At 39.2% G+C, this 23,859-nt stretch overlaps 1 protein-coding gene across 1 annotated transcript in view; it reads left to right on the top strand.

The window, feature by feature from the left end:
* The window catches only part of LOC149290195 (transient receptor potential cation channel subfamily V member 4-like), a 34,414-nt gene extending 18,994 nt beyond the window's left edge, over window positions 1-15,420 (top strand). The window contains exons 7-15 of the mRNA XM_089489391.1: window positions 207-365; window positions 2,076-2,168; window positions 2,840-2,913; window positions 3,720-3,885; window positions 7,949-8,015; window positions 8,589-8,905; window positions 10,224-10,351; window positions 13,917-14,038; window positions 15,260-15,420. Coding sequence (XP_089345517.1) covers window positions 207-365; window positions 2,076-2,168; window positions 2,840-2,913; window positions 3,720-3,885; window positions 7,949-8,015; window positions 8,589-8,905; window positions 10,224-10,351; window positions 13,917-14,038; window positions 15,260-15,420 — 1,287 coding nt within the window. The remainder of the gene's footprint in view (window positions 1-206; window positions 366-2,075; window positions 2,169-2,839; window positions 2,914-3,719; window positions 3,886-7,948; window positions 8,016-8,588; window positions 8,906-10,223; window positions 10,352-13,916; window positions 14,039-15,259) is intronic.
* Window positions 15,421-23,859: the final 8,439 nt, after the last annotated feature.

Raw genomic sequence — 23,859 nt, 5'->3', positions numbered from 1 at the left:
CATTGGTTACATGGCATTGGCTCTATATAACCCATAGTGAATGTTGTGTTTTTGAGAGGGTAACTTCATTAACACAACAGAACAATTGTCTCAATGTTTATAGAAAGTTCTTGCATAGCTTTCCCAGCAAATCGTTTAGATGGACCTTGTCAGGATGCACGTTGGCATTCCCTACAAAAAACTCTTTTTCCCTCTTCATGTTTTAGAACCGCCATGAGATGTTGGCCGTAGAGCCTATCAATGAACTCTTAAGAGATAAATGGAGGAAATTTGGTGCTGTCTCCTTCTATACCAGTGTTGTATCCTATCTAATTTCCATGGTCATCTTTACCTTGATTGCATACTACAGGCCCATGGAAGGCAAAGTGAGTGTTATTCTTAATTACCAAAACCATGTTTAATTTATTTATTTTAATTGCTTCTGCGAAACCATCATGAATGGAGAGCAGTGCTATACTGTCCACAATACCACAACTCCTTTCTTTTTCCTTCTCACTAATTCTGAACTAATCAGCAGCTACAAAGAGGGATAATAAAATGACTGATTAGAAATAATAAATATGGAGTGTCATTAGGTAAGCATATTAAAGGCAGGTTAATAATTACCGTATTTGCTCGATTATAAGACGACCCTGATTATAAGACGACCCCCCAAAATCTGAATATTAACTTAGGAAAAAAAGAAAAAGCCTGAATATAAGACGACCCTAAAGGAAAAAAGTTTTACCAGTAAATGTTAATTCATGTAAACTATTTTTTTTAATAAAAGCTATGATTGAGAAAAATTTTTTTTGTTTTTATTTCTTGTATTTTCCAACCTGTCCCCCAGTTACGCACATCTGCCTCCAGGCTTGCCACTCCAATATGGCACTGTGGCCCATGATATGCCTTTTAACCCTCTATATGCCACTGTGCCCCATGGTATGCCTTTTGACCCCCTATGTGCCACTCTGCCTCCAGAAATGCCTTATACCCCTATATGCCACTCTGCCTCCAGAAATGCCTTATACCCCTATATCCCATTCTGGCATTTAGGGGGTTAAAATGCATATTATGGGGCAGAGTGGCATATAGGGAGGTATAAGGCATTTCAGGAGGCAGAGTGGCATTAAGGGAGTTAAAAGGCATTGTATAGAGCACTCTGCCTCCAGAAATGCCTTATACCCCTATATGCCACTCTGGCATTTAGGGGGTTAAAATGCATATTATGGGGCAGAGTGGCATATAGGTGTATAAGGCATTTCAGGAGGCAGAGTGCTCTATTAAATGCCCCCTTAACGCCACTCCAGAAATGCCCTATGCCCCCATTTAACACACACACACACCCTATACCCCCATTTAACTAACACACACACACACACACACTCTCCCCTCCCCTCCCCTCTCAGCCCTCTCTTACCGGTGCTTCCAGCCGGGGCAGCGGGTTGACGTCGCCTTCTGCTGCAGCCGGAAGGAGGTGGAGTTGGCAGCGGGGGTTTGTCTGCGTCCGTCGCGTATACTTTCCCCGGCTGTCAGAGATCAGAGTTCCCCGCACCGGTGCGGGGAACTCTGATCTCTGACAGTCGGGGAAGGTTTGCGCGACGGACGCAGACAACCCCCGCTGCTAGCCACACCTCCTTCTGGCTGCAGCGGACGTTGTCTACGCGGATCGCGTAGACGTCAACCCGCTGCCCCGGCAATACAGCAGGAAGCACCGGTAAGTGTGTGTATGATGGGGGGGGGGGGTGAGACAGGAGGATCCAGGTCCCCTGCAGCGGTGCGGGGGATCTGGATCTTAGTCTCCTAATCAGACTCTATTTGAGGTCTGATTAGAAGACGACCCCGATTAGAAGACGAGGGGTATTTTTCAGAGCATTTGCTCTGAAAAAAACCTCGTCTTATAATCGAGCAAATACGGTAATCAGATCTCTCAAAAGATGGCCTCTTGTTGATAAGAGAAGTAATATTTGGTCAATTGTTTTAGTTTAATGTTGGCTCTGTATTCGTCATTAACTGCAATATCACCAATGAACTTTTTACTTGTATTTTGCTAGTTATGTAGTTGATTAACACTAGTAACTTCCTATATTTTGTAGCCTCCTTACCCCTACAAGACCACAATGGATTACTTGCGACTAGCTGGAGAGGTGATAACTCTAATGACAGGCATAGTTTTCTTCTTTACCAACGTAAGTAAAATGACCAAGTTGTGACATTGGATAGCCTCTGTTCTGTTGCACGCTCAGGCCCAGCCATATAATTTCTCTCATTTCTTCCTCCCAGAGTACACATCGCTTAGTAAATTCATTTCTGATCTCTCGGTGTGATTTTCTATCCAGTTCTTGTATATGACATCATATGTTCTTGAATTCAAAAACAAAATCATACATTTCAAATGTATCCGATATCTATGTTTGCATTGCTGATGTCAGTTCACTCATTGCCTATTGGTTTTGAAATATCACTCCCTAACCATCAGGCTAACAATCTTTCTGTAAAAGAAATATACTTGACACTAGTGGTGCTACTATATGAGAATAGTTTTATATTGGTCAGGGAGTAGCTGGCCCCGTATAATGTGCTGTGGTAAGCAATGCCAGATATCGGTGCTTTATCATGTACGGCATTATTATTATTATTATTATTATCTTATATAGCGCCAACAGTTTAGCGCTTAATACAATACATATATTCAAGGAATATGACAAGACAAGAATTGACAGACTAAGACAAACCGATACATTCGGTGGACAGAGCCCTGCTCGCGAGCTTACAATCTAGAGTAGGCATTACAGAATTTACTTGCACAAACACCAGAAAATGTTGAGGTTTTAAATAGACATTTGTGTATATTCCACAGATGAAAGATCTGTTCATGAAAAAGTGCCCAGGTGTGAATTCCTTGTTTATCGATGGATCGTTTCAATTGCTTTAGTAAGTGGCATGCATACTTTACAGTGGACCTATATCTACATATAGCTATGCTTATTTTTTTTTTTTTTTAACTACATTTTGTCTAAAGTTATGGCCTACGTTACCTGCAGAAAAAAAAATCCTATTGCTATCATACAGATATTAGTTTAGATGGTTTACTGATCATACTGAATTGTGAAATGCATAATTACAGAGTCATTCTTCAATAACAAACAGCTTTCACCTTAAAGCTTTAATATAACAGACGTTAGTATTTTACATTTTCTTTAAATATTATATACTATATATCATTTCACTACAGTTACTTGTATGCAGCTAGTTGATTATTTGATTTGATCTGGTTGCATACTTTTGTGATTTTGAAGCTCAGCATAGGGGAAGAGGGGGTGGTAAATAAATGGAACAGCAGCAAAGGATCATGCATGGGATAAACCTAAAGCTATCCTGAATCTTAGTCAAGAGCAAGGACTGATTATAGTCTGATTCCTTACATCAGGAAAAATGAGCTAGATGGGCCGGATGGTTCCTATCTGCCCTCCTATCTGTTTCCATGAAACGAGGGCTTTCAAATGAGAAGGCATTTTACTTAGCATGTGTTCCATCTATTGCACTAGCTTTATGAAATCCAAGACGAGTATCCTGATGCTGACCGTTCTTACAATTTGACCTTACAAACTGTATCCATTTAATAACCTATCCATACAAAGGTTGGAAAATATTGTGGGTAAAAAACTGATGTCTGTTAAATTAAGCATTCTGTGTTTACTGGTGTATCTCTAAAATCGGAACTTTGCCTTTTCTCCAAGTTTTATCTACTCTGTGCTGATCATTATAACTGCTTCGCTGTATCTGGCTGGAATTGAGGCTTACCTGGCTGTCATGGTGTTTGCCTTAGTCTTGGGGTGGATGAATGCTTTGTACTTCACCAGAGGCTTGAAACTGACCGGGACCTACAGCATCATGCTTCAGAAGGTGAGTGCTCAACAAAACACATTCATTCAATGCTGATATGTGGGTGACAGCATGGCCCTGCGATGGAGATGTTGCCTGCAGGTGCTTGTTGTAAAGGATGCCTGCTTGGAAGTAGAACTGTCACAAAACCATTTGGTGTTGCGTAAAATGCACTAATAATAGTATATGCAATATAGGTTAAAATGTTCTGGCCAAAAGGTGGCCTTGAAAGCAAGAGCGGAGCATGGGGAAAAAGCAGAAGCACAATAGAACAATGTTTTCAAGAATGTTGATAAATGTTTTTCTTTAGTCTACATGTTTTACATCAGGCAGTATTTCAGTTCTTTTTTAAGAATGCAAAAAAACAGAATGTTGCAGAATCTTGTAATACCTTTTTTATTGGACTAACAGTATTTAAAATAATAGACGAGCTTTCGGGAGTCCTCCCTTTATCAAGTCAAAAGCATTTCTGACCAAGCAAGTGAAAAACACAGTTTAAAACTGACCAGTACATGTTCTGATACAGGGTTAAAACAGGGGTTAAAACAACACGGTAGAGAATTTGCAGACAAAAAACTAAGAGGGTCGTAAATAGTAAATAGTGGCATATTTGTTAAAAACACTAGGAGCTTCATACAAGACACCACTGACTTCCTTAACAAACTTAGTCAAATTACAAACTTGCCTGCCAATTCTATACTTGTAACCATGGATGTGGAATCTCTATATACCAACATCCCACACGTAGATGGAATTGAGGCCTGCTCTCTGTTCCTCTCAGAACATACTCATAACCAGAAATACAGTCCTCAAACCATTACTAAACTCATAGAATTCATCCTCACACACAACTACTTCAGTTTCAACAACAATATATATCTGCAAACCATGGGCACTGCCATGGGGACGAGAATGGCACCACAATATGCCAATCTATTTATGGCTGACCTGGAACAACGATTCTTGGAAACACAACTTCACAAACCCTACAAATATTATCGCTACATTGATGATATTTTCATTGTCTGGACGGACGGAAAAGAAAACCTCAGAGAGTTCCATAACGCATTTAATAGATTTCACCCATCTATCAAACTCAAAATGGACTTCTCCACAGAAAGTGTAAACTTCTTGGATACAACTGTCACAATAAACAAGGACACACTACATACATCCCTATACAGAAAACCTACAGACCGATCCAACTACCTGCACAAATCCAGCTTCCATCCATCCCACACAAAGCAAGGCATCATCCATAGCCAAGCCACCAGGTACCACCGCATCTGCTCCAACACTAATGACAGAGCCATGCATCTAAAAACACTGTCTGAGACACTCAAACAAAAGGGATACAAACCTAGGATCATCAATAAGAAAATTAACTCTGCTCTACAAACACCACGTGAACACCTGTTGCAATACACAGACAAACAAACATCCTCACGCATACCTCTAGTAGCCACATACAATCCTCATCAAGGATCTGCAGCCAATGCTAGCAGAGGATGTGGTGTTAAAAGAAATTTTCCCTGAACCCCCCATCTTGGCCTTCAGACAACCAGCTAATCTCAAACAAAAGCTGGTGAGTAGCAAACTACATACTGAAACTACACACACAGATAATGGAAGCAAACCATGCAACAAAGCCAGATGCAAACTCTGCCAACACATTTGTACCAGCAACACAGCCACCCACAACAACAAGACATACAATATTAAAGGATCATACTCATGCACTTCACAAAATGTTGTATACATGATTCAATGCACCAAATGTACTATAGGGTGTTACATCGGTGAAACCTGCCAGCAACTCAATAAAAGGATGAATCTGCACAGATACTCCATCAATCATCATGATGAAGAAAACCTTTGCACTCCAGTTGGGCACCACTTCACCCAAACCGGTCACTCCATACATGACCTTAAAATCCAAACACTGAGAGGTCATTTCAAAAACACCCAAGAAAGAAAGACATTTGAAGCCAAAATGATACATTTTTATGATTGTAAAAACAGAGGACTTAATGTGGATTTGAGCTTCTTAGCACACTATCAAAACTTCCTATAACCTGTTTTTTTTTGTTTTGTTTTTTTTCTCCTCTCTCTCCTATTTACTATTTACGACCCTCTTAGTTTTTTGTCTGCAAATTCTCTACCGTGTTGTTTTAACCCCTGTTTTAACCCTGTATCAGAACATGTACTGGTCAGTTTTAAACTGTGTTTTTCACTTGCTTGGTCAGAAATGCTTTTGACTTGATAAAGGGAGGACTCCCGAAAGCTCGTCTATTATTTTAAATACTGTTAGTCCAATAAAAAAGGTATTACAAGATTCTGCAACATTCTGTTTTTTTGCATTCTTATACACTGGACTAATACGGCTACCGCAAACTACAGTTCTTTTTTAGTAATTTTTTATTGCATTAATCAGTAAGTATGTATAACCAAAAAAAACATTTCCTACTACAAATATGAACATTTCTGCTTCAGAATACCCCCCCACAGAATTAACTTGTATACATGGCTTATCAGTAAATGTCTTTCTTTAGTATATGTTCCGTAAGCACCAATTTTTACATTTTCTGTGTTTTTAAATGTCTGTTTTATTTATTAGTAATCTTTCAGTAAATAGTGAAGGTGTAGATTTTAAATGTACATTTCCTAGTGCATATACAAACATTTATTCTTGAGAATAAGAAAGCAAAATTAACTTTTATGTATTTTATGTGAGGAGATGTAAGTGTTGCATGTGACCATTAGATGGAAGCAAAGTACCAGATTATAATATTGGGTTGATTCACTTACCAATAGTCTTGTCTATGTCAAGGTGACATGAAACATTTCAGTTAACTTAAGTAAAGTTAAAAAAAAAATTTCCCCTTGGGCATAACATACAGCAATGTTAGGTTAGATTTAACAAGAACATGATTTTATCCTATTTTGTTCCAATATTATCTGCATATCTGGCAGCTGCCATTGTTTTCAATTATTTAATATTTTTGGCGACTTTCCTTGCTCAGACACCACACTGCACTGATGCTTTATGTTAGTGCTAATGAAGTCCTTCTTGGTTAATGAAATCTTTTCCATCGCAGAATGTCACATTGGTCAGACAGGGTGATTGAAACAGAGCCATTTTATTGTTTACCACAAGGCAGTAAGGAGTTAAGGTGTTGGTAGATTATGCTAAAATAACAGAGCTTAGAACACATGCTAATCGCTAATATGCAGCTGTCCAAAAACATTATATATGCAAAACTCAAACTATATTCAACAATTAATTTGCCTTGTTTTTGAAAACTTATTTTTATACTAGTAATAAACAGATTTGGGAGAGTTTGTCTTAGATTAAGTTTAATAGACCAGCGTTTGTGAGCCTCACACAGTGGTGCCATGCTAGTACTGCAAAGTAATGTGAGCCTGCTTGTTGGCCGCCTCCTGGATGGTTACTGCTGCAATGTGCCAAGATTATCAATTTAGGCAACGTGGGCCTAGTGTGCCTGATAGTGTTATGGGAGTGAACGAAAATGTGTACTGGGTGATGCAGCCATCATGCACACCAACAATGTATGTTATGTTTTAGAATAGTAGTACTGTATTTGTAGTCCATTTCACAATATTTTTCCAGAATCTCTCTAGATTGCAAACTTGTAAGCAAGACCCTCTCTACCTAATTTATCAGTTTGTCGTAGTCTGCCTATTCTAGTCTCATCATTGTCATTGAATGTATGTATTTAAGAAGTGCTGTGTAAATTGGCACCATATAAATAAACTTCAATAATAATAGTAGAATATAAAAGAATGCCAACGTGTGCGCCAGGTGTGCAACCATTGTATCAATATTTTTAGGTTCTTTTTAGCTAGAAATTTTGTAAAATATAACAAAGCAATCAGCACACGGGTGCTTAGGGATCCCCATGCTGTCCCTCAGGAACTGGATAAGCAGGTGGTCATTTCTTTCAATAAGAAAATGTGACTGGTAATTTCCTGTTAATTAGAGCTGCAACGGGCTTGCTTATTTACAATGCCTGTAGAATTAAATATGGATTTGTGTTTTAACATAGTCTCTTATATCTTTCAGATACTGTTTAAAGATTTATTTCGCTTCCTGCTTGTGTACCTCCTGTTTATGATTGGATATGCTTCAGGTATGAACAGAACAGTGAACTAGAAAAAATAAATCTGCCGGACTTCTAGCCTAGTTCTAGATCTGTTTTTCTACCAGCAGATGTTAAAACCTGTTGCTGTAAACAAATATATCTTATTCTTTCAAAAAAACTTCCAGCACATAAGGAACATAGAATCTTAGACGGTAGCTTGGTAAATAAGGGTTTCCACATTCAACTTAAGGGTAATGTTTCTGGAGTTAGCGAAAATTGGAAGGTAAAGTCTGAAAGCAGTTAGTTATTTTTTTTCTTTAAGGTTTTTTTTATGTACATAAAAAATTGATAGCCTGACTTTGAGAAATAAACAGCAATTATAGCCTTAGGAATCAAAATCGGGCCTTTTCGCAGTTATTTTGGATTTGCAAATTAAAGGGCAGTGTTTGAGACTGTACATTAAAACGCCATGGTAGATTGTTCTAACCAAGTAATGGGTGTAATTTACCGTAACCACCATAAAGATATATACAATTTAGATTTAAACATTTGAAGACAAAAAAAAAACCTACTCCTGTATTTTTCATATATTTAGTAATGATAATGCTCTTGATTTTCCAGCTTTGGTGTCCCTGCTGAACCCATGCCCTACAAATGAGACCTGTAACGGTAATGGCACAGATTGCACTGTGCCGGAGTATCCATCGTGTCGGGACAGCAGCACCTTTAGCAAGTTCCTGCTGGACCTCTTCAAACTGACCATTGGCATGGGTGACCTGGATATGATCAACAGTGCTAAGTATCCAGCTGTCTTCATCATACTGTTAGTGACCTACATCATTCTCACTTTCGTCCTCCTACTTAACATGTTGATCGCATTAATGGGGGAGACGGTTGGCCAAGTTTCCAAGGAAAGCAAGCAGATCTGGAAATTACAGGTAGGAATACGTGAACTTGGAACATGAAATGTCGCGTTTCTACTTTTCGGGTTCCCATTGGTTATGCAAACTGTTACTTTAATTATCAATGTAAACAAGACCATGGATGATAGATTGGGACCTAAGCTTGTTGATAGTTTGTCAAAAATAAAAATGAAATCAGGGTTTATTAAGTAAAGGTCTACAAGAATGGCTGGGCTGCATGATGCATAGTTCAATCAATGAGGAGGTGACTGATTTAACTATGTATTATAAAGGAGGATCCAAGATATTCTTGGAGCATATGCTCACACACTGAGATTGCCCTTTTTATAATGCATGGTGAAGTCAGTGAGAGGAAACTGCATTATCTTTGATCTCATGTCAGTGCATATACCCCTTTTAATTAATACATCATGTTCTTTTCTTACCGGCATCTTGTATCTAAGAGAAATGTGACATGTGATCAGGGCTGCCATCAGAAATCTTGGCGCAGTACAGAGTAAAAGCCCCAATGCCCAAAACACTCATTCTCAATGTCTCCCTAGTTTCCCTGCCTTAGTCTCCTTTTCTGTAGCTCCATTTCTTGTCTTGTCTCTTCTTGTTCCTCACTTATTATGTCTTCTTTTTTTGGTCTGCTTCTCCCCACTATCCGCTGCGTTACCCAGGTATACCAATTCACTTCCCAAAATCTGCGCACACCCTCTCCCCTGATTGGCGTAATGGAGCCTCCCCCCATTCTTCCAGTCGTGGAGAGGTTGTGCCCCGAGGCTCCGCCCTGTTGCACATGTACTACACCCGGCCAGAATAATGCAGATGAATCAGCGGAGAAAGCTTTTTTATTTTTTATTTTTTTTTATTCTGGCCTCTTGGAATACTCCCACAAAAAGGGAGGAGCCAGGGTGTGCTTCATGGAGACAGCCTCTTCCCCATTCCTCCTATCGTGGGAGGCTCCACCCTGTACTGGAAGCGCTCCAGGAGGCCAGGTTAATGGAGCAGATAACAGGGAGTACAGACCAAGAACTAAGACAGAAGTAAGAATACAGAAGAACAAGAAGAAGCAAGACAAAAAGTAAAGCTGGGAAAAAGGAGAAAATGACCCGAAAATGGTTGGAGGGGAAGGTGGAGATACAAAGTGAATATAAGATCATTAAAAAAGGGGAATTACAATAATGGCTGATTTGGGATCTATGCATACACATACAAATGTAAGACCAAACTCTGACTGTCCTTACCTTTTGATACAATGTGTTAAAATACAGTATTGTAATTTAAGACATACAGACCACTTTGTCAACATAAGATTTTAATAATAGGCACTAATATCTTTCTTTCCCAGTGGGCCACAACCATCTTGGATATAGAAAGGCTGTTCCCTGTCTTTATAAGAAAAGCCTTCCGCTCAGGGGAGATGGTAACAGTGGGGAAGAATATTGACGGGACACCGGATCGGCGCTGGTGTTTTAGGTAAGGCACATTGATTGTTTGGAATGTGTGCGCCAACACAAACCCACAACAGCGGGGTTTACTCTCTAAAGCCAAAATTAGCAGGAAAGTTATGCCATCCATTAATTCTGTATGCATTATAAAGAGCCATTCCTGGCAAACTTCTCTGCAAGAAGGGGTGATCTGGCCCTGCATAATGCATGAGTTCAATTGGTGAGATGACATTGAAGAACTGATTTAAATATGAATTCTGTGATGCCATCCAAGCTATTGTTGCAGAAGAATCCCATAGGGGTTGTTCCTTCATAAAGTAAAGAGAACTTCGTGAGGTGAAACTGCAACCTTTTTTTAGTGAATAAACTCAAGCATAAGATCAATCAATACTGTACTCCATTTGATTGTTCCTTGCTCTGGGGCAAGGGGGGCACTGGGTGACTTCCAGCCCAAACATGACTCTAACAAGCCACAAATTAAACATTTGTTCGCCCAGAATAACCAATTAATTGACAGTCACATCTGTGCTTAGGTGTAAGTAGCCTTAAACTATGGCCTGAATTGAAACCCTTCAGGCCTGGGGTTGCTCACCACTGCCTTGAGTGATATTATGTACCCAGAGGAAATATAAATTATGGGATCTCATTAACTCACTATGTCTCAGAGGGCAGCTAAATGATTAAAGGCTTAGCCTTTTAATGGAGAGCAGAACTATGTCACAATAGGCTTAATATATGAAAATGTCATTTTGGTGAGTGAAATGGGTTTGACGGTCACTTCGTTTAAAATAGCAGTTTACAGCTTTTCCATAAGAAATCAACACATGCTACACATCAGTGGTCATATAATTATCATACAATCATCAATATTGTCACCAATACAACTTAGCAATACTATAGTTATTAGATATCTTTTTGCTTTGAATGAAGGGACATTTTCTTTTACCGCTTTTAATCATAAGGATTTTCTAAAGCATTCTTTAGTCTTAATATGACTATACTCTTATTCTTGAAAGCTTGGTTGCTTTTATTTTTTACCATGTATAGCAGATGTGTTATGGCTTCCCTTTTTTAATTTGCTATTTATGGCCAGCAGTGTAAAAAAGATATTTGGTGCACTGTTTTCCACCGATGGTACTTTTGTTTTCTATTCGTTATACCGGATAGCTAGAACATTTTGAGAACCTCTTCGTGCAAGTGATTGTTTTAAATTGGATTTATACCGTCAAGTGGCAAGTCATTTCATAACTGCGCCTCATTCTTGCACCCGTTCATTGTTTCAGGGCACAATGGTATGGAAGGGGTGAAATCTATTGGGTTACAAAAGGCACCGAAGGGAATCAGGGATTATTAGGGATGGGACAGCAATAGGTCCTACACAAAAGCTACAACTTAATTTGCATATTAATAAAGTCTCCGGCTATATCACAAGGCACAGCATGAATTAGCAGATGGTATTTAAATCTTCTAGTAAATATGAGAGACAGGCAGTTGCTGGCAATTATGACAGCACTTAATGGGATATCTGTTATTGATTCATAATTAGACCTCATTAGACCCTTGTCTGTTCTGTGTTAATTATTAGAGTATAAAAAGGTTGTCTGGGTTGCTATATTTTTTTACTGTACTGCTCAACAATAGGACATTACCAAAAAAATAATCTCTTAAAGGGTTAACATTTAACAACAATTGACTATTAAGGTATAGATGTGAACTAAGAAAAAGTAAGATCCAAGGTTTTTCCATATGCCAAAAATACAAATCTCTTTAAATTCCATAATAATCATGCTAATTCCATACATTCCATTTTAGACACTTTTTCACAAATGGTTTACAGACTTTAATCTGGATACTTGCACACACTCTGAACAGGCAGACCCATGGGGACATTTGTAGGTAAATCGGGTGCCTTCAGTGGTGTGGCCTCAGCCTTTGCAACCATTGATTATAGTAGGGGTTGCTGAACAAAATCCACATTTGCACAGCTAACTAGAAAGCAATAGCCATGCCTTGTTTGTACCCAAAGAAGAATATTTTCAGGTGAGGACTTGTCTTTGTAATATATGGCTTTCCAAGTGTGTTTGGAGAACATTTTAAAACCCCAAGAGTCCTCGTGTGTCGTTGGCAATCATTGTTAAAAATAAAATGTGTGAATATACATGCACAGATGTACATACATAGCTTTTACAAGTGTGGTACAATTCTAACAAAATAGAATAAATGCAAAAGCCAGCTCACCTCCCTATATATTCATCAGCACGGATCCGCACGGACTTGATGCGTGGAATAAACACAAAGAAAAAAAAAAGGGGTCGATCCAGCACTTGAATGAAAAAACTTCCCACTTTATTTAACTTCAATATTAAAAAGCATAGTTCACACCTCACTGCACCTATGTGCAGAGGAGACCGAAAATCTGAACGTGTTTCGAACGGCACCCCGCTCTTTATCACAGATTTTTTCATTCAAGTGCTGGATCGACCCCTTTTTTTTCTTTGTGGTACAATTCTAAACCTGATGTTCTAGAATACATTATGGATACACATAGTCCACAACTGGCACCCAGACCACCATTAGGGTATGATTGTCCTACAAAGGAAGGCTTTCCATTTTGACTGTACTTGTCTACTTTATGAAACAGTTAGGGCTATTGTAATTTCATTGTTTTATGCCTGGTATTATTTGTGCGGTCAGGAACTTTATACACTGCTATAACCTTAGTCTTGGACTTTACAAAGATAGATATTTAATATTTATCACGGGTATGGCATAGTGAGATTCCAAGAAGTAAGCACACAATGAGTGGCTTGTGCTTCAACAGTGTTTGCATAATAGTTGTGTAAATCAGTTCTTTACAAAGAACAAGAGGTCACCCTCTGAGAGCGCAGGTTTCATAGACGACAAAGGAAGGGATTCTTTACAGTGAGGACAATAAAGGTCTGGAATTCACTTCCAAGAGAGGTGGTGTTATCCAATACATTAGATACCTTCAAAAGGGCCTCGATATTTTCTTAGAAAGGCATGACATACAGGTGATATAAATAGAATAACATTAATATTTTAGAGCTTCTTGATACAAGGAGAAATCCGATTGCCTCTTGGAGTCAAGAAGGATTTTTTTCCTCTGATGGCAGAATTTGAAGTAGCTTAATTAGGGTTTTTTTGCCTTCTTTTGGATCAAGAATACGAAGGTTGTGTAGAAGGGTTGAACTTGATGGACTTAGGTCTTTTTTCAACCTTATGAACTATGTAATTATGTGAGATGGATGGTAGTGCCATGTAACCCAGTCTGATAGCAAATTTAAGGGCCATGCTTCTGTGTTTTTATAAGTGCTTTTGGTCTGCGTATTACTTGCATTAAAAGGTAGGTTTCAGCCCCATAAATAACACAATGGTGTTTTTATGGTGTGTGTGTGTGGCACTGCATATGTTGCCCTTCTTCCACTCTGTAGATTGTTTGTATGCAGTCAGACTCTTCACAGCCCATTAGGGTTTTTACATTCAAGAGGATTAATATTACTTGTTCTACAGAAAGGTTTTTCAATTCTCTTGATAAAGGTTCATTTGTGGACATGTCCCTTTCTGTATCTTAGAGTCGATGAGGTAAACTGGTCTCATTGGAACCAGAATCTTGGCATCATTAATGAGGATCCAGGGAGGAGCGATACATATCAATATTATGGGTTCTCACAGACTGTTGGACGTCTGAGGAGAGGTAAGTTTTATATTTCTCACACTGTGCTCCATTTGTTCTTGTAAATTGTCCTCAAGATTCTTTTTGAGGACCTATTAAGGACATTAAAGAGACTATTCCTCAAAAAATTTAGTAAACTGCCTTGCTTTCATTCAGTTTTTCTCCTTGTTAGATATTCTTTGTCTTAAATATCTAAACTTTTCTAGTGACCAAACAGCAATTAAGACCACAGCTTCTAAGTCTTCTTAAGTAGGGTTATTTGGTAATAAAGTAGCATACATACAGTACTGATTGATGGTAGTAGGTACTGTAGGCTCTGTATGCTTAATAAGAAGGAGGAGAAAGAGACCTTGCCCTTGTAAACATGAGTATTTATACCCCTTTACTTTCAGTTAGGGTATAAATTCTTACTATATATGGGCAATATGTGAATTTAAGGAACCCTATTGGAGCGGTCATGGGATACACCGGCATTCCACAGAAAACCCTCAAATAGCTACGTCAAATAATTGATAACATTGTTCCTAACGCTCAAGTTGCATTCAGGCCTAAAGTGTGTAGAACAGAATAAAAGTGTAACAATGATTTCTTACACTCCTCCCCAGAGTAATCACACAAAACAGTCACTCACTCCCATGTCTAAAGTGAATGTAAATAGTCATTACGTTCTAAGAGCAAGGTGTGTTAATGATAGTATGACTAGCTAAAAGCAACACACTTTGCAAGTGGAATGTTAGAATTGAAGAGGAACTGACATCTCTGGGTCTCAAGAGCGGCGTTAGATCTACCTATTCCCTGTCTATGACCATTCCCCTTCCCACCACCATAGAAATATGAAGCGGTTGGGGTCGGCGCTGCCCACCAACATCATTGGGCTAATCCAGGTGGGGCTTGAGAGCACTTTGTCCCAACACCACTGTACCAACAGTATACCTGGTGATAGCCATGACAGTGGTTATTGTGAGCTACAAACAATTTGTATGGAGCATATTAAATCACAAAGGATGTGAAGATATGCTGTGCTTCTCTAATTACTGATAAAGGAAATACATATCCATTTGTGATACTGAATGAATGTACTATTATCTATTTAATTTGGTATTCCATAATTCAAGATGGGTCAACTGATAATTATAACTAAACTGTAATTGGAAAATATGCTAGGAAGCATAATGTACACTTACTCTAGTGTCTCTTTCCTCCAGGTGATTTTTAATATTGTCTTATCTGTACCTTTTCCAGATCGGTGGTCTGTGGTGGTCCCTAGAGTGGTAGAACTGAATAAAAACACAAATCATAACGATGATGTTGTAGTACCTCTGGATCACATTTCAAGAGCACATTCACCTTACCAAAGACATGGATACCCCCAGAACTGGAAGAAAGACGAGACTCATATCTAGCAGCTCTAAGCCATAAATTCTCGGTCTGTGTCCATGGAAGCCAGCAGTATACTGTGCTCAAGATGGCCCAGAACCAGTATTTGCTGCTAACCAGTTTTTGGAACATTCGCACTTTTGCACAAATACATATTCTTAGCTGGCTGAAATAATTACTGCAGTATCTCAGAATTCCTGATCTTGACGATAAATGGACTTGGATTATTGGTTTCTATTTATTTTTTTTTTTAAGTAAAGTTAAAAGTTTTTATTTGTAAATGTGTTTTAATACATGAATATCTTAAGAGACCAGGCAACATAAGCGGACAACGAGATGGTGCTGCATTAAGTAGAATGTTCTACAATAGGGCAGAATGGATATTAAGGTTATTTTAAATTAATAAAATCATTAAGTATTTCCCATTTTCCTAATAAAAGTGAAAATGGGAACAGAATCAAAATGAAAACAGCTGACATAAGCCTTCTGGGCACTACATTTGCAAGCAGCCTCTAATGTTTTCCCCACATTTTGAAAGAGCAAGAAGATTAGGTACCCACTTTACTACAGGTTGTTGAGCTACAAAAGGTGTGCAGATGGGCCACTATATAAAGTATTATGCCTTTTCTATGTGTATTTGATTACAGACATTTCAGGGCTAACTGCTTACCAACTTATGTAATATACTAGGTTCCCACACTCCTTTGTGTTGACGTAGTGTCAGTTTCTTAATTCGCTCCTACCTCTGACACTACTCAATAGTAATAATAATTGTGTTAATGTGTGTAACATATAGCAGATTTTAAGATATTTTTAATAAACTATTTCAACCTTCCTCGTTGACGTATTTTTATTGCTTTGAGCGTTTTGACTATTCATTTACATAACTAGGAACTTTCCTTGATTTCCCGGAATAAAGCATTGCCATGGAGCCTTATTAATTATTTACGATACCCAGATTGTCCACCCACATATGCTACCCTATATATCTTGTTTTCTTCACCTATTTCAAATATACTTATAGCTAAAAGCCTCAACAGACATTTTTTATGATATAGCTTATACTTTTTAGTTTAAAAAAAACATGTAATTGATTATTTAGAATATTCTTTTTTTAATATTTAATCAATCTGCTTTCCTAGTGCATCACCCTCAAAGGTTGCTTGAACCAGTTAGCAACTGAAGAAGGATTACCTTAATAGGGAATAGGTACAATAATAGCCATACAAATAATGGGAACATGAAGTTAGTATGGCTGATTTGGCTTTATGTATATCTGTAATCTGTAAATGTAGCATAGGTTTTAGTGAACAGAGCAATAAAATGTAGGAGAAAATCTAAGAACTGCGACAGAATGTACAGAATTTTACTCTGCTACAGAATTATATGTTGCTATTTTGTACAATATTGTTTAGTCCAGTTCATGCTCACACATTATTTAATATACAACCTCTCCATATAGGAGCCACTAGATTTTCTGCAGAGTTTTGGAACTCTCTAGAGGGAGGATGAAAATGAAGAAAGAGACAAATGTCCCCGTGCTTTTGTTTCCCTGTGGCTATAACCCCTCCCTGGTCAGGCATTGAACTTTGTTTTCAAATTTCATTTTTATAAGTCTGATTGACTAAGAACACTTAAAACAGCAGAGAAAGTGTGATTTATGGTTAAAAACATAACTGCTATCTTCAACAAGAGTAAACAATGCAGGCTTTTCACAGATATCTGACTAAATGCCCCAACACGGACATCAGCATGGTCGTTGGAGCCCCATTTTTACTCCAGCTCCAATACCACCAAGTCTTGAGTGGTAGCAAAAAAGGAGTCCAAGGTTTTTCCCATATTTACTTGTGGGAGAAATCAATGAGGTGTATTGACTAAAGCATATATCTACAGGAGAGTTTAAAATTTCAGCTCGATGAGCTATAAGGTATGAGTTGACTCTGTATAATGCATAGGTTATGTGTTAAAACATTTTTTGTAATGTCTTACAAAATCTTAATACTCTAATCGACTAGATTGTAAACTTGCAAGAGCAGGACCCTCTTTTCCTTTTGTACAAGTTTGCTATAACTATTTTCTGACTGTTGTAACAGCGCAATGGAATCTGCTGCCACTATATAAATAAATGTGATGTAATACCTGATTTGGCTATGCATTATGCAGGGTCAGCTCTGACTTTCTTGCAGGAGAAGCTTTACGGGGATCTGCTCTTCATTTTGAGATTGACATCAGTGAATTGGAATTCTCAACTCTCCTAGAGATTCCTTCTTTATTGAATAGAGCCCAATGTGTACATGGCTAGATGCTAGTATTGTATAACCTATGGTGCTGTAGGGACCTACGTTGACCAGAAAGAAATGTGATGCCGCCAGTGATGACATCTGATTTGTTTGAGGCTTACATTTCTAGAGACGTGAAAATGCAAAAAACTGAAAAGCTGCAGGTGAAGTTGTATTTGTCTCAGAATAACAGGAGTCTGCATATAACATACAACTACATGATTGTTGTGAATGAGAATTGCCAAGCGTGAGGGTATCAATATGTCAACACTATTTTTGGCATATATTGCAATACTGAGAATATTATCAAATAACCCTGTATCGTCTTTTTCAGCTCAGCATAAAAATGTAATTTTTGATGGATATGCTATTAATTATCCAGTCCCACTGAGGGGGTGGTAGATAAATGGAATAACCTCCCATCAGAAGTGGTAGAGGCTAGTACACATACCTGGGAACTCTACGGAAGAAGCTTCGCTTCTCCGGGTTGACACCCTAATCCTCTGGGTCGTGAGAGGGTGGTCCTGACACACCCTACTCCCTGCCCATTTCTCCTAAAATGTCACACCCACCAAATTTGGCGGGACCGCCCACTGGCTGCATCCCGTAAGTGCTGGGTAGCCAGAGCCCACACTTTCCCAGGTATGCTAATACAGTAACAGAATTTTAAAATAAATGGGATAGGTATAAAGCTATCCTGAACGTAAGACAAGATCAAGGACTGATAAAGAAAAAATGGCCAGGCTGAATGGTCCATATTTCTATCTTTCAGTGAGCAAAACACATTTGTAAAGACTCAAATGGAATGTAGCTGAGATGCATTCATAGAGAAGGCAATATAATGGATTTTTAATGATGACTAATTCTATTAACATAGGCCACTCTAGCTTTCATGGATTTGCACATTTCATTACAACCTTTTAACCCATTTATCTGTAAAAGACTAATGGGGACTGCCTGTTTGTGGCCCATCCATTTAGTCAGATATATTTTAACCTTTACAACCAGGGGTGAGCCTAGGGTGAGTGGTCTGGATGCAGTATTTCTTTAGCGCCCACCTTCCCATAACTAAAATACACACTCTTAACACCCAGGGCCGGCCCGACAATGGAGCCGAGTGGGGCGAAAGAGAGAGAAAGGGGCGCCGAGTGGTTTTCGTTTACCAAGCTGTCAGTACCCGCTCGGCGCCCCTCTCTCTCTCCTCTGCGGCGAGTCTTCCTGTTCGGTCTTGGTGCCGGCTTGTAATGCTGAGTGCCGGAAGATTTCCGGCGCTCAGCATTACAAGCCGGCACAGAGACCGAACAGGGAGACTCGCCGCAGGACTGCTGAAAGGTAAGTACAAGGGGGGGGAGTGGGGGGCGGGGGAGAGAGAGGGTAGATAATGGGGGGGGCGGCAGGGACGGAGGGAGAGGAAGGTAGATAAGGGGGGGGGCGGCATTTTAAAATTCGCCCCAGGCGGCATTTTGCCTTGGGCCGGCCCTGTTAACACCATACACTTAAACACACACACACACACACACACTCCCTCCCTCCCTCCCTCTCTCATCTACCATGCACCACTAACCGTAGGCTTAACCACGACACTCTTTAACACTATGCAGTAGTTATTAGACTTGGGCACCAGGGGGCTGTTCGTGTTTGTCTTCGTGCTCGTCTTCGGGGGGAAAAAAATCTTCGTATTCCGCGAATATTCGCCCGTTCCTGTCTTCTCTTCGGGCGAATATTCGTGGACATTCTTCGTGTTCGGTTTTTCTTCGTTTTTTCCGGTTAAGGGGTTAATACGGGGTTAACGCAGCTCTGGCGCCAGGAGTTTAAATGTACGTATGAGCAACTCTATTGGTCGTCAGCAGGGGGCTCGTCTGCCAATTGGTTGATGCCAGAGGAGGTCCCTGTAGGCGACCAATAGGCTCATTCGCACTGCCCTGTAACCCGTGACGGCGAACCTGCGGATTTCCACTTCCGGGAACTGCCGCGATGCCGCGAAGACAAGGTAAGTTAGAAGGGGGGGGGATGGTAGACGAAGACGATCACGAAGATCTACGTGGTGTGTGTCTACGTTTTACCGCCGCCGTCTTCTCTTCTGCGTGTCTTCGGAACGAACATGAAAACGCACTCTTCGTGTTCGTTTTCATGTTCGCCCGAAGACGAATGCACAAGTCTAGTAGTTATTTGACTCCATCACATACACTGCTTATAATGCCAGCCACGTGACATGCAACAGGCACGTGGGAGCATTGCAGCTTCTGGTTGGTTGCCATGTCAGCTATTTTATTCTGGACGCATCACATTTTTATGTGTTTCCGACAACCACCCCAAAAGTGTTTCTCTGCATTATGGAGGATCCATAAATAATTGAATTCCTATTGTGAATTTATACATCTGATACACAGTGGTGTAGTACTATCGGTTGTGGTCAGCAACATGTAAAAATAAATAAATGACCAATATGGCACCCATAAAATGAACCCAAACTTTGAAAAATCTGACCAAGGCCTAATAGAAAGAAATTGATGCCCTTCAGCTGCCATATTTTTGAGTTGTATATCTACCTCGGGCACTGGCCGAGACCTGGCCCAGGGTGGTGCTCCCAGCTGGCTCCTAGTCATATCTTGGTGCTATACCTCGTAAGGATGTATACTGCTGGGTATAGCATGCAGCAGAGGCTGTGATGGCTAGGAACCACCAGATCAAACTAACAAGAATCCAAATTGGAACTGCAGCCTGCCCAGGAACTTCAAATACTCTGTGCCTACAAGACATGACATATTAACCCCTTAAGGACAATGGGCGGCCCCCAAAACCCATTGAAAACAATGCATTTTGTCATTAAGGGGTTAAACAAAAACAACAACAAAATATGTTTGTACCTGTGGTCTACATGCCCTATTGTCAGAAAAGTTAACGTCAAAGCCAATTCTGACAGTTCTTGCCCTATTCCTGATATTTGATGATACTATTACTATAACAAGAAATTCCCTTTTAAGGGCATAATCGTTGAGAGAAACTATTCTGGTACAAAGTGCTTAATTTGAAATAATTAATAGAGGCAATCAATTTCTGAAATGGTATTTTTTAATGAATATGGAGCTGCAGCTTTGCTGTGCTGACAAATGGCCCTTAAAAGTCTGATGTCATACTTTTGTGTTGTATCTTTCCGTACCGATCTATCCTACGTTTCATTTTTCTGTGCAATATAAGCAAGCAAGCAGCTAGGCAACCGATTGTAAGTCTGCATGATTCACAGTGGTGGTTCTCAGAGGTTTTTTTTCTTCTATGAGCTGTGAATGCAATATTTTGCTACTTTGACATTTTGTTCTTAAGTTCCTTATTCTCTTCTTTAATTATATTTCTAATACCGAACAGAAGACAATAGTTTTATTAAGTTTTCAGCCTAACCACACAAAAGTCATACTTAGTTAGTTTTTGCAGAAGTCGGAACCCGTGCCCACAAAGGAAGTAAAATCCCATTAGAAAAATGAGGAATATAATTTACCTTTTATTACTTGCAGGAGTGATAACAAGCACAAAATAGTAGACTTGTTCGTCGGAAGAAAATTTGTGTTCGTTTTCGGGGGAAAACATGTCTTCGTATTTCCCGAAAATTCATCCATCTCTGTCTTCAATTCGGGTGAAATTCGTCCAACATTTTCATTTTTCAGAAATCCCATTCGTTCGTCCGGTTGCCATGGAAATAAGAAAAATGTATAGAAGAAGTTGAATTAAAATGGCGAGATTCTCCTCCTCTTAGTGTAGTTAAAATGGTGTCTGCGGTGACAAATGAAAGGAAGATTTTGGTATTGTACACATTCGTTTTTTGTTTCTTTCGTCCAATATTGTATTTGTTTGTTCGTTATTTGGAACGAAAATGCATTTGTGCAAAAACAACTGCGCAAGTCTCACTCAACAAATTCCCAGGAGGTACTGTGTGAAATCTGAAAAGAATACTTCTTTGTGGGTAAAATACTTACCATTTCACCAGAGCTGCATAATTCAGGGGTACATGTCTATAACTTTTTCCAAAACAAATATTTTAAAATGTTATACTAAATAAAACAATATAATTATGTTAGATTAAAATAAGTCATATATACCTATTAAATTACATTTATTTATGTACATTTGGTTATATTGAATCAGCAGATTCTGTAGCATTACAATAAGTGGAATAATTTCAAGTCACATACAATAACAAAAATGCTCTTATGAGTTTACAATCTAGTCGGTGGTTGAGGGGGAAGTGACACAATAGGAGAGGACTACTTGGATGGGGGTAGATCTGTAGAGGTTGTTGATTGTTCAGATGGTTTGATTAGGATGCTGGCTGGATGTTGGGTGGAAAGGTTGTAGACTTCTCGAAAAAGGTGGGTTTTCAGAGAGCTTTTACGAGGGAGAAAGTCTAACGGAACTGGGAAGGGAATTCCACAAAAGAGGTACAGCATGTGTGAAATCCTGAATATGAGAGGGTGGTTAGGGTGTATTTGGATAGAAGGATGGAGATATAAGGGTGTGCAAAATGTTAAAGGCTCTGTAGGTCAGGGTCAGAAGTTTGAATTTGATACTGAAGGGTATGGGGTGCTAATTGGGCAATTGGCACTGTGGAGTAGCAGATGAGGAATGGCAGAATGACAGACAAAGAATAATCTAGTTGCAGTGTTGAGGACGCATTGGAGCGGTGAAAGGTGGGAGAGGGGGAGACCAGTTAGTAGAAAGTTGCAATAATTCGGATGGGGTATCACGAGGGAGTGGATTCATATTTTGCTTGTTTCTTGTGTGAGGAATGGGCGAATTCAGGAGGGGATTTTTTTAGGTGAAAGTGGTTGGATTTGGTGAGGAACTGGATGTGAAGGACAAAGGAGAGAGAGCAGAGTCAAGTGTCACAACAAGGCAGCAAACTATTAAAACTAACTTTATGTATATACCATGGGGAAGGTATTTTTCTCAGGATATTTATTATTATTATTATGATCTGTAGAGTACTATTTAACTTCTGAATTCAGAATAAGGAAAGCGAGCATTTTAAAAATATAGATAAGATTACGCAATTAGCCAATTACAGAGCCAGCTTTAGGAGGATTGTCACTGCACAGGCCTATTCGTTGCTCATCTGTATAATGAATAATAAACAATGTGTAGTTCCAGAAAATTAACAAAAAAATAGGGCCGAAGAATAGGATATAGTTACAAGAATTAAGAACATGAGGATTAGAGGTTAGCGCTTAATAATACTCATAGGTGTATAGGCCGTATGCTCATATTCTTGACCCTCTCCTTGCAGAAGGGGTTAAGCTGGCTGTGTTTCATAAGGAAAGTAGCTTCCAGTCGCCCTGTCTCATGCAATCTGTTCAGTTTGATCCTCAGTTGAGTTAGCAGAAGCAGTTAAACTGCTCGTGTGTTGATCTGACAAACCTTTTCTCATAGCTTATATCTCCCTGTGGCCCAAGGCCCTGCTGCCTTCAGGGACCACAACTCAATATTCAAGGGCGCCAAATATCTTGCATGTCCTTTAGCTGCCTTGATGCATTGTCCCAGAAAGTTGCTTGTCCCTGACGTGCCTTTACATGGAAATTTTACATTGAGAGTGACATCTTATCTTTACCTCATGTCAGGCTTAAAAAAAAAAAAAGCAATTTCACATATCAAAAAAAATGTAGCATTACAGAACAGAAGATATATTTTTAGCATCGATATTAGAACGCTCATCCTAAAAGTAAAAATATACTTAAATAGAGTTAATAATTTCAATTAAGTAATAAAACACGGATAAAAAAAAAGAGCGTGCCATGAGAAAAACTCTGCCAACACCTGCCAACCTTTATTGCGCCTGAGTACTATATACAGTTGTTATAACTATAAACTACTCCCATTCAGAAAACTGTGGTATCTTGAAATACTAAAACAGTTATAAAAAGTGCTTAAATAGAGATCCTAAAGTTCGGGATTCCTCTTCGCCCACTTTCTATCATGTACATAGATATCTTTTGAAATATAAACACTCTTTAATACTTGAAGGGATATCTGTGTGTGGGGGGGTGTGGTGGCAAAGACCATAGTTTGAAAACTTTTGACATAGACAACCACTGGCGTAACTACAGGGGTAGCACTGTCGCAGCTGCCACAGGGCCTATGCCTCTAGGGTGCCAGGTGCAACCCCTTGTTCCTGTCTCCTCATACCGATTCAAAATAGTT

This window comes from Sceloporus occidentalis, unplaced genomic scaffold (genome assembly GCF_023333645.1).
Source record: "Sceloporus occidentalis isolate IW3139 unplaced genomic scaffold, rSceOcc1.0.p SCAF_40, whole genome shotgun sequence".
Taxonomy (NCBI): domain Eukaryota; kingdom Metazoa; phylum Chordata; class Lepidosauria; order Squamata; family Phrynosomatidae; genus Sceloporus; species Sceloporus occidentalis.
This window is presented reverse-complemented; position numbering and strand designations above follow the sequence as displayed.